The sequence below is a fragment of the Pelodiscus sinensis genome, chromosome 2 (genome assembly GCF_052426305.1).
Source record: "Pelodiscus sinensis isolate ZL-2025 chromosome 2, ASM5242630v1, whole genome shotgun sequence".
NCBI lineage: Eukaryota > Metazoa > Chordata > Testudines > Trionychidae > Pelodiscus > Pelodiscus sinensis.
In genome coordinates this window covers 31,804,534-31,823,077 of record NC_143053.1, presented here as the reverse complement: position 1 = coordinate 31,823,077, position 18,544 = coordinate 31,804,534, and the positions used below count along the sequence as shown (strand labels likewise).

Genomic DNA, 18,544 nt, shown 5'->3' with positions numbered 1-18,544 from the left:
AAACCTCCTCTAATGACACCTCAGTCTGGTACAATGCCACTCCCCCACCAGCACGACCTGTTCTATCCTTCCGATATATTTTGTACCTTGGTATGATTGTGTCCCATTGATTGTCCTCATTCCACCAAGCTTCCATAATGCCTATTATATCAATATCTTCCTTTAAAACTTGGCACTCTAGTTCATCCATTTTATTATTTAGACTTCTAGCATTTGTGTATGTTCAGGTATTACCTACTAGTAAATAGGAATTAAATAGCACAATGTCATTTATGGGCCCAGTATTAATGAAAGTAAGTAATGAAGTGCTAAGAAGATGTGGAACTGCATTGAGGGAGGATGTAGACATGATTATCTAATAACCCACTCTTTTAACCGCTAAAACCAGGTCTGCCCATCACAGTTTTTAGAGGGTGTGAGTGTATGTAACACAAGTCATCGGCTCCAGTCCACTTCAGCAGGCCAATGCATCCTTGCAGGAGCGCCGTCTTGTCCTGCTATTGGGCTGCGCCTCTAAGCGCTCAGCTCTGGGAAGCGGGTACTGCGTGGGGGACAGCCCCTCTGCCACGCACCCCTATAGCTGCTGCCAGGGCAAAGGGCTCACCCTTGGGTCCCCCCTGCCCTGCCTGGCAGGGCCTCACCCCACCTCCTAGTACCCCGTCCCGCATTCTGCCCCTTGCCGTCCCCTGCCTCCAGCTGTGGGACCGTTCTGCGCAGCCGCTCTCCTGTGCCAGGCTTGGCCAGTCACCTCCCCACAATGGCACAACCGGGTGCCCGCTCGCAGCCCCAGGCAAGTCAGCGGCTTCAGCAAACATCACTACGCGTGCGCAGCGCCGCCGCGCATGCCCAGAAAGGTTAGCGGAGAAGAGCGTGGGACGTTACGTCGGCAAGATGGCGAAGGTCTCGGAACTGTACGATGTGACTTGGGAAGGTAACTGCTCCCGGGCTCCCCGCCCCGGCACGGCAAAGGGGCCTGCCTCGGCTTGCCGGCCCGGGATGGGGCCTGCGGAGAGCTCCGCCGCGGGGGCGGGGTCCGTGCGAGCCGGGTCTTCCTGGCTCCGGCCTGTGCTGCTGGCTCTGGGGTGGAGCGGACGCCCCCCCCCCCCTCCGTCCTCCCCACACGCGGGGCCGCGGGAGTGCTGGGCCGGGGCAGCGGAATAAAAATTCTGCACAGAATTGTTTAAAATGCTGCAATTTTCATTTCTGCAGAACAAATTGCGCAGGTGCTAGCATGGTGGGGGAGGGAACTGCCCCCACTCGCACCCCCTCGCGGGGCAGGGACTCCGTGGTGAGGCTGCACCCGACCCTGACTCTGCTCGAGGTTTTGGCCTGCCCCAGAAACACTCCAGCGCTCTGCCCCTCTGTGCCAGGCAAACAGGCGTGCAGGCAGGTTCAGCTCAGCAGGATCCGGGTATGGAGGGGCTTAGCGTGGGAGATCCCAGGTGTGCAGTGAGAGGGATTGATGTGGGGCAGTCTGGGTGTGGGTGCTTGGGGAGGAGGTCTGAATGCACAAGTGCTTGCTTGGGACTTCTTGGTGTAGGGGCCATGGGACGTTGCATGTGGAGTCCAGGTGAAGGTGGTTGGAGTTCAGCAGCAGGGATCTGGGTGTGGGAAGGATGGAACCCTATGGGGGAGTTGCATGAGGGGTGCTTGGCATCAGAGGCTATGGAGTAAGACTTGGTGTGGGGGTTCATGAGTGCAGGTAGTTGTAGCTTAGGGTGTTGGGACCCAGGAGTGGGGGAGGGTGGTCCAGGTATTGGTTTTGGGCTTTCGATGAGCCTGCTTAATGGGGGAACCCCAGCTGCTGCTGAAGAGATGCTGTGTTACCAGGTTTCCACTCTCTCTTCCCCATTGCTCTTCCCTTCCCATCCTCCACTCCCTGTCTCATCCCCTCTGCTTTCCTCTCCCTGTTCTCTGCCCCATTTACCTTCTCTCATTTCTACATTCCCCTCTCACTGTCTCTATCCCCCTTCCCTCACTTCCACTTCCTTCCTCTTCCTCAAAGCCAGCAGCCTCCATCTGCCCTCTCGCACCATGGACACACACCTTTATACAGGAACAGGGTAATGGGCATGCAGGGAAATCAGCACCCATAGAAGGGGAAGAATATTGTCATTAGGACCTAGGGAAGTGGTATCCAACTGCAGAATCAGTGAGCTGGAGTGGCCCCCTCCATCACCTGGACAGCTCTTCCCTCACAGAAGTTGTGGGGGAGGGAGGCCAGTCATACATAAGCCCATGTTTCACCTTTGCTTGGAGTGCCGTTGCTCTCCCCAACTACGTCTATGGGTGTCCCCAGCCCCACAGTGATTTTCTCTCCACCCACTTCTCCAGGAGCTAGAAACGTGCACCTGAAGTGCTGGGGAGGAGCGCTTTACTTTTGTGTAATTTTCTGGGTGGACATGAATTCTGAGTGTGTGGTAGTTAGCTTGCCAGAGGCACAAACTATGCAAGTGATAGGTTGGGAAATCAGAATCTTGGTCAACATCTGAGGAGTTGGTGAGCTAATGTCATGAAGAAAGTAACACTTTCCATGTTCTGCTTTGACATTTGTCTGTACAAGCCAATTCTCTATACTTAGGCCTCATTTCACCCGGATTGTAAATAGGAAGGTAAGCAATTAGTTGAGTAGTCAACTAACCGATAAGCATATGCACTACTTGACTAGTCACTATCAGAGGCAGTGGGGCTGGGAGCAGGAGCTGGTGTTGAGAGGAACTGGCTTAAAAGCTGGTTCCCCCTAGCACCATCTCCACGGGGGAGGCAGAGGTGCAGTGGGGGACTGGGCATGACCTGGGATTGCTTCAGTCTCCACTTGTGCCGGGTTCGCTGTTGCGCCTTTGTCTTTGAAATGTTGCAAGAGCTGCAGGCGGCTCTTAGTACATTTCAAAAGCAGAAGCGCAACTTCTGGGACCAGGCGTCAGCAGCAGCCCCACTCACCCTGTATTCCCCATTGCGCCTCTGCTTTTGAAGTGTAGTAAGAGCCACAGTAGGCAGAGGCGCAGTAGAGATAGCGAGCACCCCCCCTCTTATTGACTAATCGTGTAGTCGATGGAAATTCCATTGACTGCTCAATTAGTTGATAAATCAAAATGTAACATCCCTAGTTGTAAACAAACTAAGTGTAAGCAGTAAAAATCCATGCCCGAAAGAACACAGTTCCTTGATGTTCCTTTTTTCTTCAACTTAGTTTGTGCAAATCAGATGCCTTATGCAATTTATAACCCAGGCTTAGTAAAATATGTTGTGCAAACAACAGTAGAATAGGTGTCCCTTCCTCTCGGGCTCTTGAAAAGCATTAAGGTAGGCCTAAAAGTATAATGTCTGTGCTAGTAAAACTATCATGTCAGTAGATCAGGTTATAACACAAATATTTTGTTAGTGCTTGTAATTTGAGCAGCAATGCTTATAATTGGTCTCCCTCTTTGCAGGTAAATGTAAAATGTTACAACATGACTAGGGAATTATTATTTTTATTTCCCCCTCCCCCAATGGTTTTACTAGTGAGGGTCTATTGGTATAAGTGTCCATTGACAGAAGTGCAAACTAATCACAGATGAGATACATCTGTGGTGTGACTCCATTGATTTACTTGCAGTTACTCCAGGGATGAATTTGATTGAAGAAAAAATAAAAAGGATTTTATATAAAAGCCATATCAGAAACTGGTATTGTGCAACATCAGTTGGACAACATAACAAAAGTCAATTTGAACCACAAACAGCAATGATCAGTTAGGGTGACTGAAGCCAAGTAAAGTTACATTTAGTTTTCATGTCAAGGCTCAAAGTTATACAAAGTAAATAAGATTCTGCCACTCTTTCTTATTCTCAGGCAAGCAGAATTGCATTATCAATTCAGTCTCAGCTAAAAATAAAGTTACGTCTCTTGATTAATAACACATCTGGGAGAATTTGTTATTAGGGAATTTTAGTGCATATTTTTTCTTCAGTGGGTACCAGCTTCAGAAGGACATTGCACTCTCAGAAAGGCACGTGAAAGAAGCCATAATCCTTCAGAATATATCTTGATTTTAATAGTAAATCAGTATGTGCTTGCCCAGTAATCCCTTGAGCAGTTGTGAACAATAATTAATTGTATAGAATCTTGTTACATATGTCTCATCAAAATAGAAGCTAGCAAATCCCCCCCCCCCCCAAACCATCTTTTCTATCCATGTGCGGATTTTTTCCATCCATGTGCGAAGTACATTTCTTTTTGTGCACTGAGGCATGTGCAGATACGCTCCACCATAAATAAAATAGAAATAAAAATCTAGCTATGGTCTAGGGATCTGAAGGACTAATCAACTTGTAGCTTCCCCCACTTCCTGCTTCTATCAGATAGAGACAACAACAGGGGGAGAGAACAGAAGGGTACTTCAAAGCGGCAGTGCTGCACTGAGCCCAGGTTCAGCTGCTCTGTGCGGCGCTGCCGCTTTAAATGCCATGGTGAGCCCGGCATCAGGCTCCACCCAGCATTTCAAAGTGGCAGCACCACACAGATCCCGTGGTCAGCTGGAGATCGGCTGGGCACTGACCCTGGGCTCTGCAGCAATGCTGCTTTGAAATGCTACGGGCAGCTGGACATCAGGCTCCTCATGGCATTTCAAAGAGGCAGCACCAGTTTGAGCCCAGGATCAGCTGGGAACTCCCCAGTTCTTATATTATGGGAACAAGTAAATAACTTTTCCTTATTCACCTTCTCCACACCACTCATGATTTTATTACCTCTATTATATCCCCCCTTAGTCTCTTCTTTTCCAAGCTGAAAAGTCCCTGTCTCTTTAATCTCTTCCCATATGGGACCCGTTCCAAACCCTTAATCATTTTAGTTGCCCTTCTCTGAACCTTTTTTAATGCCAGTATAACTTTTTTGAGATGAGGAGACCACATCTATATGCAGTATTCAAGATGTGGGCGTACCATGAATTTATATAAGGGCAATAAGATATTCTCAGTCTTATTTTCTATCCCTTTTTTAATGATTCCTAACCTCCTGTTTGCTTTTTTGACTGCCACTGCACACTGCGTGGATGTCTTCAGAGAACTATCCATGATGACTCCAAGATCTCTTTCATGATTACTTGTAGCTAAATGAGCCGCCATCATATTATATTTATAGTTGGGGTTATTTTTTCCAATGTGCATTACTTTACATTTATCCTCATTAAATTTCATTTTCCATTTTGTTGCTACACTTCAAAGGCAGAGGCTCCCTATCGACTATTCGATTAGTTAATTACTTGATACTTAACATCTTTACAGTGGTCACTCTGCTAATCAACTGTACAGCATTTGAATCCTTCTTGAGTGGTGGCACAAGTGCATAGCTTATAAGGAATGCTGCCCACATCTTTTTAAAACAATGAAAAATTGTTTAAAAAACCCCCCAAAACGTATATATTAACATTAAAAACATTAACATTAAAAACACAATATATGGAAGACTTGCAAATTTATAAATGGGGCAACTTCATTTGTAGTGAAGTTAAGAGTCCCAAATTGATTCCTAGCACACAACTTTCAAACTGGAGTTGTAATAGTAACCAGGTTAATAATGATCAGAAAATTCTGCTTCAGTCATGGAAGACAAAATTACTCCCCTCATGCATCTTAAGAATTGGATTCAAATTTATTGTCTACAGCATCTCTCCGAGTTACGGACCAAACACTTGGCCATAACTTGATCTGTTCCTAACTCTGATCCCATTGAGTTACACGCGACTGCGCTGTTCGTAAGCGCGGGTCGCGTTCGTAACTCGAGGGCCTCCTTTATGACTGCTCCATGGGAACTTTGGGCGTAAATGCGAACAATCGTAACTCCACTGTTCGCAACTCGGGGAGCGGCTGTATAAAAATAATTATTTAGCTTTCTCTTTACCTTTATATTCTGACTTTGCCCTAATATTCCAGATTCACATTAAAAGATTGTGGATATTTTTGTTATACTTTGTAAACTGTTTGAAATTCCTTCTAAGCATCTTTTATTTATTGTCATAAAACAATGTTTAGTTTTATTTTATTCACCCTATGAAATAACTGTAAGTGGCATTGCCACAGAGAAAAGTAAGGTTCTTGAACATTATCTTAGCTAACCACAGATGTTGAGTGGCCACAGTGGCAACATGGAGCAATGGATAAAGCACGGGTCTTCATTATAGATGAGGATTTTCTTTCTTGTGAAGACTGCTAGTCAGAAGTTTGGATTAGGGATGTGAATGGGTAACCAGCAATTTGATAAGCATCATCCTTCCCAGTTGGTGCTTATTGGCTGCCAGTTAACCAGTGCTTGGGAGTAGCCTCTCACTCATGGCCCTCTGTGAGCAGAGGGTGGACCCCCCTGGTGCCAGGTGCTGGTGGCAGACCTCAGGCCGGGAGTCACCTGCTGTTTTAAACTACACTAAAATGAACAAGCCCATCAGTTCTTTTAGATCAATTTATAGACCTAGTGACATAAATATAACCTCCCCAAACCACTGCCAGAGTCCAGCACTGCTACTGCTCAGCCCCTTGTTACACTGTACAGATGTACTTTCCTTAAAAATGTAGCCCGATTGACACAATTGATGTTTCTTAACACTCCTCCCCTCCCCCAAATGAGTCTGCTTAGGATGTTACCAACATTTATTTTCTGCCTTCTGTTCATAATCCAGCACTTTATAATCTAACTAACATATCTTTCATTGTATTTATACTAGAACATTTATTTGTACTTGTTTTCTCACTTTCAGTGGTCAACGGATACAGCATGTTCTGTGTTTTGCTTTTTTCCAATCATTGAAAAGCCTACTTTGGTGATAAATGATTGACATGAATGTTGTTAATAGCTTAGACAGTATTACATTTGAAAGTTATACTGTTATGGAGGCTTTAGTAGTTGTCAAGCAAATGAATTTGTGAAAACTAGATGACTTATTTATTTTATGTATATTTACACAGTCAATTTGTGTGATACATTCTTGCTGTCTAATGTTTAAATTGCCACTGATTGTTGTGTCAAGAACAAATTAGTTTGTGAAGAAGCATTTAATTTGACCTATGTAGTAGTTATGGTTGACTTTCATAATACAAAATGTGGCACAGTACAGTTTTATGAAAGAAATGAGATCCCTTCTGGTAGATGGAAAAGGGTCTGTGTTTACTTTTAAACTGTCAAATTTTATTGTGTATTTTGAAATGCAAGAAAACTGTCTACATTCACCTTTGCTGTGTGATGGTGAATATGCCCTACTACAGTTGACCTTAGGATCAGGTCTGGAACTTTTTAAGATTGGATCCATAGTAAATGCTCTTTCGAAATTTTAAAATTGAAAGCTTGGGCTATGTCTAGACCGCAAGCCTCTTTCGAAAGAGGCTTTTTCAAAAGATACTTTTGAAAAAGCCTCTTTCGAAAGAGAGCGTTTAGACTGCACGCGGAACTTTCGAAAAAGCAAGCCGCTTTTTCGAAAGAGAGCAAGTGAGTCTGGATGCTCTCTTTCTAAAAAGCCCTGTTTGCTTTCAAGAACACCTTTTTTCAAAAGAGCACTTTCGAAAAAGGCGTTCTTCCTCGTGAAATGAGGTTTACCGCCGTCGAAAGAAAAGCCACGTTCTTTCGATTTAATTTCGAAAACGCGGCTGCAGTCTAGACGCAGGTGAAGTTTTTTCAAAAAAGGCTACTTTTTTCGAAAAAACACCTGAGTCTGGACACAGCCTTGGTGTCCTTTCTATCTTACTGATATATGAAGTGGTTTCCTTTGGTAATTTTCACATATAGGACCCACTTACTGTTTCACAAAGAAAGTCTTTATTCTCATGCCTCCTTTCAAGCTGCATATCATTATGGCAACACACAGAACATTCCTAGAATGGAATTTTATAGCAGTTATTTATTTTTGCTTTAAAAATGTCTCATATTTATCAGTTGCATTTTTATATTATTGCTGACCTCTTCCAAAATCAAATTTATTCCCATAGAGCTGTTATATTAAAGAACAGTTTTGGTGGTGGCTTGCACATATGATAAATAAAACATCAATAAGAATTTTAGTCTAAAAATTGTCTGTGCAGAGGATGATGCCATGTTTATAAAGTTAAATTGCTTTGTCTAGAAAATATGTCCAGTAAAAAGTCTAAAATATATACATTTATACAACGTTCTTGTCTGATTTAATTTTAATAGTACAAGTGAATTGTCTCAATCTGGAAGTCAGCATTTGAGGAAAGTTGGTTTTTTTTATTATTATTAAATCATTTCATATAATCATACATTACCATAAAATACTAGTTTCGATTAGATTTTTATCATTGCAACTGAAAGGTCAAATTGAAAAACAGATAGCAAGACCTATTGGTTAAAGGAAAGCTATAGATCCTGAGGATGCTGAAAATTACTTGGAAAGTTAACAGAAAAAGTTATGTTGTAGATACCAATCACAGGTTTGAAAATAGGAGGTCTGTTTTTCTTGTTAGTATGATAAAGCTTTGTTTTATAGCTAAGTTCAAAATGAAATGTCACATGTTCTGTTTTTCTTTGTCCACCCTCCACGGAGTCTCCTTCCTTCCCAGTATTGATGATGAGAAATATCTTGTATAGTACAGATTTCCATGCAGGAGAATCTGAATGCCCTCCAAAGTATATTTATACAGATTCACTCAACTATAACTCACTCAGAGTCAGAAAGCGTGACAGCCAGAGGGACAAGCGGCAGCCAAGGTAGAGAGAGGGTAATTGATGACTCAGAATAAATACTAATGTAAATCCTTAGTAAGATTTAATAAGATCTTCAACTTGTTGTCATCTCCAGTTGGGGAGGACCTCAGTTTTTAAGATTTGTGTAGGCTTCGTTTTGTTTAAAGCCCTACATACGTTAACAGTTTGATACTAAACTGATCAACACTGGATCTTAAAGGACATGAATTGACAATGCTCTGAGCTGAATCTATTCTCACGGAGCCTGTTTTACATCTGACAATTTAGATTATTCACCTAATAGCCTCTGAAACCACAAATTCAGTAGATTTCCCCCCCCCCCCCTCTCACATGTTCACTCCCTGCTTTTAAGTAGTCTCCATAATGGCGGTAAGGTAACAAGGTCAAAGTTCCAGGGATCGCTCTATCCCCAAGCAGCTTTGTTATTAGTAGAAATTGCATATGTGTATCTCTTGAACATGGTTGAGATTAGATTAAAAGTCAGTTCAGAAATAGACTTCATATTACATTATTGCATGATAACCTTATATTTTGTTTTTCAGAGATGCGTGATAAAATGAGGAAGTGGAGGGAAGAAAACTATCGGAACAGTGAACAGATAGTGGAAGTTGGAGGAGAATTAATTAACGAATATGCATCCAAGCTTGGGGATGACAGTAGGTTGAAATTATTTCAAAAGTTTCACTGTAATTGGAATAGGGATGTTTAATATAGATTAACTAATCAAATAATCAATGAGATTTCCATTGACTATTTAATTAGTCAGTAAGTGCGCCGCCACCTTTGAACTATAGCAAGAGCTCTGTCAGGCTCTTGCTACAGTTCAAAAGTAGAAGCCCATCAGGGAGCATGGAGCCAGAGGGGTACTGGCCTCACGCTCCCTGCGGTGCCTGAGCCTTTCATTTCATTTCATTTCATTTCATTTCATTTCATTTCATTTCAAAAGCAGAAGTCCTGCAGAGAGTGTGGGGCCAGTGGGGAACTCCCATATTTGCTCCAAGCTCCCTGCAGTGCCTGAGCCTTTGAAGTGTACAAGAACCCTTGCAGGGCTTCTGCTTTTGAAATGTACAAAAGCCGTGCCAGGGCTCTTGTAGATTTCAGAACGAGAATCGGAGCAGATCCTGCATGAGCCGAGACTGCTTTAGTCCCAGCTTGCCCCGTTTCCAACTGTGCCTCTACCTCTCCTGCCCTCTGTGGAGTTGGTGCTGGGGGGAACCAGATTTAAAGCTGGCTTCCCTCCAGCACCTGCTCTCCCCTTTGCTGCCTTTTTCTGATAAAGGCAGCAAGTGGGGGGAAAACAACTAATCACATCACTAATTGACTATCCAATAAGCTTATGCTTATTGGATAATTGACAAATCGCTATATCCCTCAACTGGAACAATTTTTATAGTGAGGGTACTGAGAGCTATTGAGCCAATCTCTAAATCCTGTATATAAATGGTATGTTGGGGTGCTGCAGCATTCATAGAATCATAGAGCTGGAAGAGACCTCAGGAGGTCATTAAGTCCAGCCATCTGCCCAACTAAATCAACCCAGCCAGGGCTTTGTCAAGCCAAGACTTAAAAACCTCTAGGGATGGAGATTCCACCACCTCCCTAAGTAACCCATCCCAGCACTTCACCACTCTTCTAGTGAAATAGCTTTTCCTAATTTCCAAACTAGACCTCCCCCACTGTAACTTGAGACCACTGCCCCTTGTTCTGCCATCCGTCACTACTATGAACAGCCTTTCTCCATCCTCTTTGGATCCTCCCTTCAGGAAGTTGAAGGCTGCTATTAAATTCCTCCTCACTCTTTCTCTTCTGAAGACTACACAAACCGAAATCTCTCAGTCGCTCCTCATAGGTAATGTTCTCCAGCCCTCTAATCATTTTGGTCGCCCTCTGTTGGACCCTTTCCAATGCATCCACATCCTTTCATAGTTCCATTACCTATGGTTCGGCCCTTAGGATGGGTACACATTGGCAAGTCATAAGAATATATTGTGAACATTTGGCTGAGATTGTATTATTTAGGTATCATTCAACAGGTTATCTTCACTTCCGAGGAATGGGAAAAATTATAAGGGGAGGGTTTTTTAATAAGGATAAGGAAATGTTATATCTTTAACTAAGCCGTAAGTAATATTATGTTGTAGAACTTAATGTGAAAACTGTTCTTATGACAGAATTGTATTTGTGATGCTATTGTATTTGTGATGCTATAGTTTAGTCATGTCTGGGTTTCTGTAATATATTCTGTATTACAGAATGGCTATTTCCAGAGAATTTTTATGACACTATGTCTTTCTGGACAGAAACTTGGCAAAAGGGAGTTGTTCAGGAATAACAATGCAATATCACTTTTTATGTAAGAGCAGTAGAAAAAACAAAATATTTAATGACAAGAATCATATAGTAGCCCAATGTCTGTGACTCTAACGCTGAAATGCTGGCTGCTCCCTCTGGGCGGCTCTTTTGCCTGAGTCGCGCTCTTCGCCTCCTGCCATGGCACTCGACTGACTTCTGCTACACTCAGCTAGGCCGCCGCGGGGGAGCAAGTGGCCATTTGGGTGCTGCGGTACGTGCTGCAGGGGGAGCGCGGGTCCTAAACGGTTGCTTGTGCCGTTTGCTCCCCCGCGATGGACCGGCTGAGTGGCGCGGAAGTCAGCCGAGCACCATGGAGGGAGGCGAATGGAGGGCGGGGCAGTGACATATATGGCCAGGCCACACCCACTTCCCCTCCCGCCGTGGCGCTCGACTATGTCACTGCCCCGCCCTCCATTCACCTCCCACGGTCGCGCTCGGCTGACTTCTGCGCCGCTTAGCCGGGCCGCCGCGGGGGAGCAAGCAGAGCAAGTAGCCGTTTGGGCTCCCCCGCGGCAGCCCAGCTGAGTGGTGCAGAGGTCAGCCGAGCGCCATGGCGGGAGGTAAAGGGGGGCGGGGCAGTGACGTACATGGTATGGGAGCGGGGCATGGACGAGCGTGCATCTGCGATGGAGACAGAGGAGAGCGGAGAAAGAGTGAGAAGCAGGAGGGGGAGAAGAGAAAGAGAGAGAGATGGGAAGAGAGAGGAAGAAGGCGGAGGAGAGCTGAGAGAGAGGGGAGGCAGTAGGAGGAGGAGGAGAGAGAGAAAGAGAGACAGAGCGAGAGACTGGAGGCTCAGGAGAGAAGAGGTGGAGGAGAGACCTGAAAATCCAATCTTATGACGGGCTAATTGGCTAGTACTTTATAGATTTGCATATGAATCCCATACAATTAGGAATGGATAAATATTCCTGGTTTGTTTTTAATATTCATTCCTCTTTCTTTGGCTTGCCTTTTTATAATTTGGTTAATCTAATACAAGCAATACATCTTTTAATGTTTTCATTTCCCAGCCATTCTTGTACAGTTGCTATTAGATATTTGCAGCCATAGTGATAAAGTACAGCCGCTCTCCGAGTTACAAACAAGTTACGGACCAACACTTGGTCTGTAACTCCAAGTGTTCATAACTCGGATCCCATAGATTTACATGTCGACCGCACTGTTCGTAAGTGCGGATCGCTGTTCGTAACTCGGTTCTGTATTTACAACCGCTTTGGTCATAAGTGCGGATGGTCGTAAGTGGAGGTGGTCGTAACTCGGGGAGCAGCTGTATATATTTTTAGTTGAAGTCTGAGGAGCTTTAAACAAGTCCCTGTTTAATTTCATTAAATTATTTATTTAGAAGACCAGTGATTAAATATCTGGCAAATATATATCATGGGTTAACTCTTGCACTCATTTTCATAATATTTTACCAGAAATCTTTCAACTTTAGATATTCCCAGAAATTATAAAGGTGGCTGGCTACCTGTACCATGCTATTTCCTCCAGGGGTTTTGTTTGTTTTTGTTTTTGCAATGCTTGCATCTGGATTTTTGTCAGTATTCTTTCAGCGAGAGGGATTTAAAATCCTAACTGTTTCAAATAGTATGTCCTTTTAAAATAATTATATGGATAATCTATACAAACAGCATACCCTATGTATATTACAGTTCAATCTTCTTGGTATGAAGAGTCTTTTAAGAATCTAATAAGAGTCTTGCATATGCTGCCTCCCTCCTGCAACTATTATAAATGCAGTGTAGGACTGCATGCATAAGTGCTGGAATTAGGGGTGCTGCTGCAGTCCCTGCTTTGAAGTAGTGTTCATTATATATGGGGTTTATAGTTTGGTTCAATGGGTGTCTGCATACTCACTGTACAGAGTGTTCCAGAATCCCAGACTGTATGTGTGGATTTGATAGTGAAACTAATACAGAGACTAACAAAGAGAGCGATTGCCATTGTTGTCTCTTTAAATAATAAAACCGTGGATTAGTTTAATGTCTTATGATCTTGTTAATCACTTAAGAGGAAAGCTGTTTTTTTTTTTTTTAATGGGAGGGTCCTAAGTTTGTGGAATGCTCTGCCTATATGGGAATTGCCACCCACTGTCTTTACCAGAGCCTTTTGCACAGTAGGCCATTCCATTGCCTTCTGTGTTGCAGGCCAGTCCAGTCTTTATCATTTTCAGAGCAAGTATGTAGTCTGGACTGAATAACTGAAAGATTGGGCTTTTTGGTTTTGAAAAGAGACAGATAAGAACACAATAGAAAATTGCAAAACTATAAAATAAAGCAACAAATATTCAAAGATGATGCTATACACAAAATTTTCCCACCAACTCCCCTGGGAGGAAAAGGGAGGGGGAGAGAGAGAGAGAATGAATCACATGTGACAGGTGTTAGATGTGACTGCTGGAAGGCACTGTGAACTTATGTAAAATAGAAATTAATGAATGCTACAGAGAAAGTAAATTGGGTATCTCTGTTTACAGTGTTCCATCATACAGATTATATCCAATAAAACTGAAAGGAAACCACTTTCAAATTTATAAAAAGAAACATCTCTTTAAAAGAACACACTATGGTCTTGCAGAACTTAGCAATAGCTGTTGACTGTTTAACATTTGGTGAAAGAAGGACTGAACTATATGGATGGTCAGAAAATCTGAATCCTGTTGAATGTGACTTTAAAAAGCCCTTGGCTTTCCATGGAGGCAGGTTATTGTATAACTGCCCACTACTGGGGTTCTTATGCTAATCTTCTGGAGCTAGCCACTACTAGAGACAAGACACCAGACTAGAGAAGCCCTGGTCTGTTTGTGTTTCAATGAAATCTAATTTTTGTTGTGGTAACTTAGAAAAAAATGTAAATTGTAATTTTTCTTTGAATTGTATTAAAAATACCTGTACAGTGAGCAGTACCCTTTATTCTGGTAAGAGAAAAGGTTAACTTTATTGTTTAGATTTGTGTTTTTTCTTATACAGTTTCTATAAAAAAGGTTAATTTGTTTTTCCACAAATTATCTGGGCATCCGTGGCATTGGCTATTCCAGGCTCTTCCTTACAGGGACTGTTTCTTTCTCTGTACAGTGCATAGAACAATGGGGCCTCACTTTCAGTTGCCCTGTACACATCGTCCTAATATGGATAATGTGTGTTGTGGAATAAGCTAATTTTTGAAGTCAAGGGAATAAGGCAGTATTGCACTCATAATATGGAAGTGAAACAGTTAGGGGAAAAGCGACGAGGAGTTAGGGGAAAAGTTGTTTTCTTTCTAGCATATATGGCTGCTCTCCAGATCTGGTCACAGAGCATTGCATGATGGGTCTGTTTCAACAAAAAACTGTAGATCAATGTTAAGAAAAGCAAAGAATTAGAACTTTTTGCCTTTCAAGATGTGAAAAGATACTTTGTTACCGAATCAATAAAAAATGCACAAGTGTGCTTTTAATTAATTACAGTAGTGCATTGAATGTCTCTGTGTCAGTAATGATGTGCAGGAGTGACAGGGAAAAGTATACAAAGATGGAATTCATTAATCTTACATACATTTTCGGTGTTTCTCATCATTATGAAAAATCAGTTCTCCATATTTAATATGTCTCTCTTGTGTCTAGTTTGGATAATATATGAACAAGTGATGATTGCTGCTCTGGACTGTAGTCGGGATGACTTGGCATTGGTAAGTTGTCAAGCTGATTTTTCATCAAACCTTAAGGTTTTTTTAATTCCTCCTCCCCCGCCCCCCATGAATCTATTCCATATCAGTCCTTTGGACGGTTTTATTGGATACTAGGAAGTATGTAGCCTGGACTTGTAGGCTCTCAAATGTACTAGTGGGGAGAAAGTTCCTTCACCCACCTTAATGTGTAATTCTTATTTAGGGAGGTCATGTTTTTTCTAGCTATGAAAATATTTCTAACTACTCTGATATGGGCTGAATATCAGGAATAATATTAAAACTGCCATAATGTCTAGAGAATATTTGTTGTAAACTCTCTCAAATTTTTATCACTTTCTCGAACATTTACAGATAAGTGTCAGTGCTGTATATGTGAATTTAAATGCATGATAACTGCTAGCATTTAACAAGAGGCACGCAGCCCAGTGCTTGTTCAAGGCATTTAGAAAGCCAATATGTGTGATTCAGCTGCTTGCTGTGTTTTTAGATGAATATTAAAGCAAATATTTTGGCCATATCCTTTATTACTACTTTATGATATATAAAGAAAATCATAAACTTAAATATGCTTTTTTTTAAAAAAAAAAATTACAAATGTAGTATTCTTGTATTCCCTCCTCCCCATAAATCCTGAGGAGGAAAAGCAGGAGCTGAAGTTACAGCCTGGTGTGACATCATTTTTTACCTCCCTGAAAGCACGCTACAGTCGTCCTGCGAGAAGAAAGGAGAGGACCTGATAGTTACATGACACTTGATAATACACTGTTAAAATTGGGGAGGGCTTCTATTGGCTCCAGAGAGAACAGCATAAAACCCATGTAAAATGACTGGTAATAAGGTGGAAACATGGTTTAACAAATATTGGATACAGGCAGTCCCCGGGTTACATGGATCCGACTTACATCGGATCCCTACTTACAAACGGGGTGAGGCAACCCCGCACTAGCTGCTTCCCCCCAGCAGACCAGAGATACGCGAAGCTAGCGCGTCCCCCCCCCCCCCCCCCAGCAGACCAGGGAGACGCGGAGCGGCTTTTCTCAGCAGACACCTCAGCTTGAGAATAAAGGACTGAGGGAAGTGAGGTGTGGGAGAATAAAACTGAGCTCTGGAGAAATGTTTGGCTAGAGTTTCCCCTACAATATGTACCAGTTCCGACTTACATACAAATTCAACTTAAGAACAAACCTACAGTCCCTATCTTGTACATAACCCGGGGACTGCCTGTATATTAAAACTAAAAAACAATGCCTTTGTAATTAAAGACTTCTTCAAGTTACTGCATTTCTGCCATAGAAGTTAGTCAGCAGTAGAAAAATGCTTTTTCAGAATACTTCCATATACTCTTGAAATAGATCAACATTCTTGTGAATAGCTTTGTTAGTACAGTAAAGGAGCCTTTTTATATTTTAATTTGTTACAGGGAAACGTTGGTCTCTAAAGTGTAAAAAGCCTTTTGGATAGCTCATTCAACCATTTGTTTTTAAGCCTGCTACTTAGACACAGGGGAGAAATTGAAGTTTTTAGCTAAGACTTCTTAAAATTGTTGTGTTGTTATTGGACTGATTATTCCTCCAGCATATCATATAAGAGGCCTGAAGACAGATTATTTGTAATTGTAGTTCGTTAATTGCAATTAACTCACAAAAATAGTGATTAATCAGTACTATAAAAAATGAAGTACCAATTTTAATAATAAATTTATTAAACGTTTTGGATTTTTTTTGCATTTCAAATATATTGGTTTCAGTTACAATACAGAATACGAAGTATACAGTGCTCACTTTACATTATTTTTATTACATGTATATGCTCTATAAACAAAATAAATAGTATTTTTCGGTTCATCTCATACAGTTACAGTGGTGTGCACTCATGACCGTGAGAGCATAATTTACAAATTTAGATTTTGTTGTTGAGCAGCTGTATTCAAAAGCAAAACAATCTAAAACTTTAGAGCAGGGCTACTCAACTTTGGAAGGCCCAGGAACCACAATGATACTCAGCACATGCTGAGGGCCGCTACTTAAGTGTGGTTGCATATATATATGCAAATAGCTTCTTTCACGCTGGCGGGTATAAATATAAAGATTAAGGCAAGGCTACACAACATGCAGGCCCCAGTTAATTCATTTCTGCTGATATTAATACAATGCAGTATTTGACAGCACTTTTGACGAGTAATGACAGCTCAGGAATTTAACTACTAAAACACATATCAACAGGAGGCCGTTATATTGACTACTTTTCTATCTTGGCTGCCACCTGTGGGCCGTGTTTTGAGTCCTTGCGTCAACCCAAACTGCACTGTGGGCCACAAACAAACAGGCTGCGGATCTCATGCAGCCCACGGGCCACGTGTTGAGTAGCCCTGCTTTACCATAAGTAAATTGTGAATGGCTAGGACTCCAGATTCTCCAATCATGAAGGAGTGAATCAGGCCAAAATTTCTATTAGAAACTCACACCCCCCTTTTTAAAATGTTTAAACATTTTCTTCACACCCTTAGCTCTGGTGGAGCTGTGTGTATAATTAATTCTTCTCACCCTGCCTCATCTTATGGAAAGCTCAGAGGAGAAAGAAGGAACTGACCAAAGCCATCAGTTTCCCTCCCTGTTCTTTCAGGCAGCCAAATAGAGTGTAGTGCTAATGTAGCTCACACAGACTCATTCCAATCCCTCCCGGTTGCAAGCAACACAAAGAAACATCATTGAACCGAATCATCCAGAGCTAGAAAACATGATCTTGTTAGTATCCAATGAGCCCAGACTGCAATGGTGCAATTTCATGTAACGTGACTCCAGACTTAGAAAAATGGTTTACTAGCACTCAGAGTGAATGCCCAAGACAAGAATTGTTGCTCTGAACAACAATTTATCATATAAAGCCACAACTATTTGGCAGTAATTTTTTGTAATTGCTTGAAATGCTGTTTTAGTGTCTTTAAGGGAAAATGTAAATAAAACTAATGAATGATTTCATCCTTACTTTAATCATCAGAAAAGAATTTGCATTTTTAAATTGAAATTTTATAGGCCATAAATCTACCATATAGTCCAGTGTTATCTGGATATTCTGTATCTTCAATATAGAAATATGCTCCGCACTTGTGCAGTAGGTTTTTTTTTTTAAAAGCACAATAGATTTAGCAGACAAACTATGGCTCTTCCACTTTACAACTGGATCCATGCATGATAGATTCCTACATATACAGCTAGCCTGCCTGAAGTAAATGTAAACAAACAGATTTAGTGAAACACAGATCCAACTGCAGAATCAGAACTTAAATGTATCACCACCACAGCAGTCACAAAGGCAAAACAAAATCCACTGGGTTAGAACATCATGGACTATTCAATGCCCAACATTCATAGAACCTTTGACCAAGACAACATTAGAATTATGGGATAATAAATGAAGAAAACTATGATCAGGGTTACACTAAACTAGCCAGATTTCCAGAAGTGCTCAGGCCCTGCAGAATCTGTTGTTTCTTAAGTAGATCTTTTGAAAATGGGGCTTGATGTGATTATTTTAACAGACACTGCACTTCAAAAATACATCCATCCATAAGAGACCACATTGGTTAGTTTAATTACTGCCTTGCAGCCTACTGGACTAAGAATATTTTTTTAGGTTTCCTCACAAACTTAAAATTATAATCTCAGACTTACAGTAATATCTAATATAGAAGATGAAAGGAAATTAACAATACAGTAGAATCCCAGAGTTACAGACACCTCAGGAATGGAGACGGTTTGGATTTATTGGTAGAACCCTGCACAAATACAAAATTAGTATCCACTAAAATGAGCCACGGATATCCACATCCAAAACC

The 18,544-nt window shown here is 41.9% G+C and overlaps 1 protein-coding gene across 4 annotated transcripts in view; it reads left to right on the top strand.

The window, feature by feature from the left end:
- The first annotated feature begins 789 nt into the window (after window positions 1–789).
- EMC2 (ER membrane protein complex subunit 2) overlaps window positions 790–18,544 on the top strand; it is a 55,714-nt gene continuing 37,959 nt past the window's right edge. Inside the window, exons 1-3 of one of the 4 annotated variants that reach the window (XM_025179592.3) lie at window positions 790–931; window positions 9,234–9,347; window positions 14,645–14,709. In XM_025179592.3, coding sequence (XP_025035377.1) covers window positions 892–931; window positions 9,234–9,347; window positions 14,645–14,709 — 219 coding nt within the window. In that variant the 5' untranslated portion in view covers window positions 790–891. Of the gene's footprint in view, window positions 932–8,294; window positions 8,695–9,233; window positions 9,348–14,644; window positions 14,710–18,544 lie in introns of those variants that run through there. The other 3 variants (XM_006113019.4, XM_075920216.2, XM_075920217.2) reach the window with 3 other exon arrangements.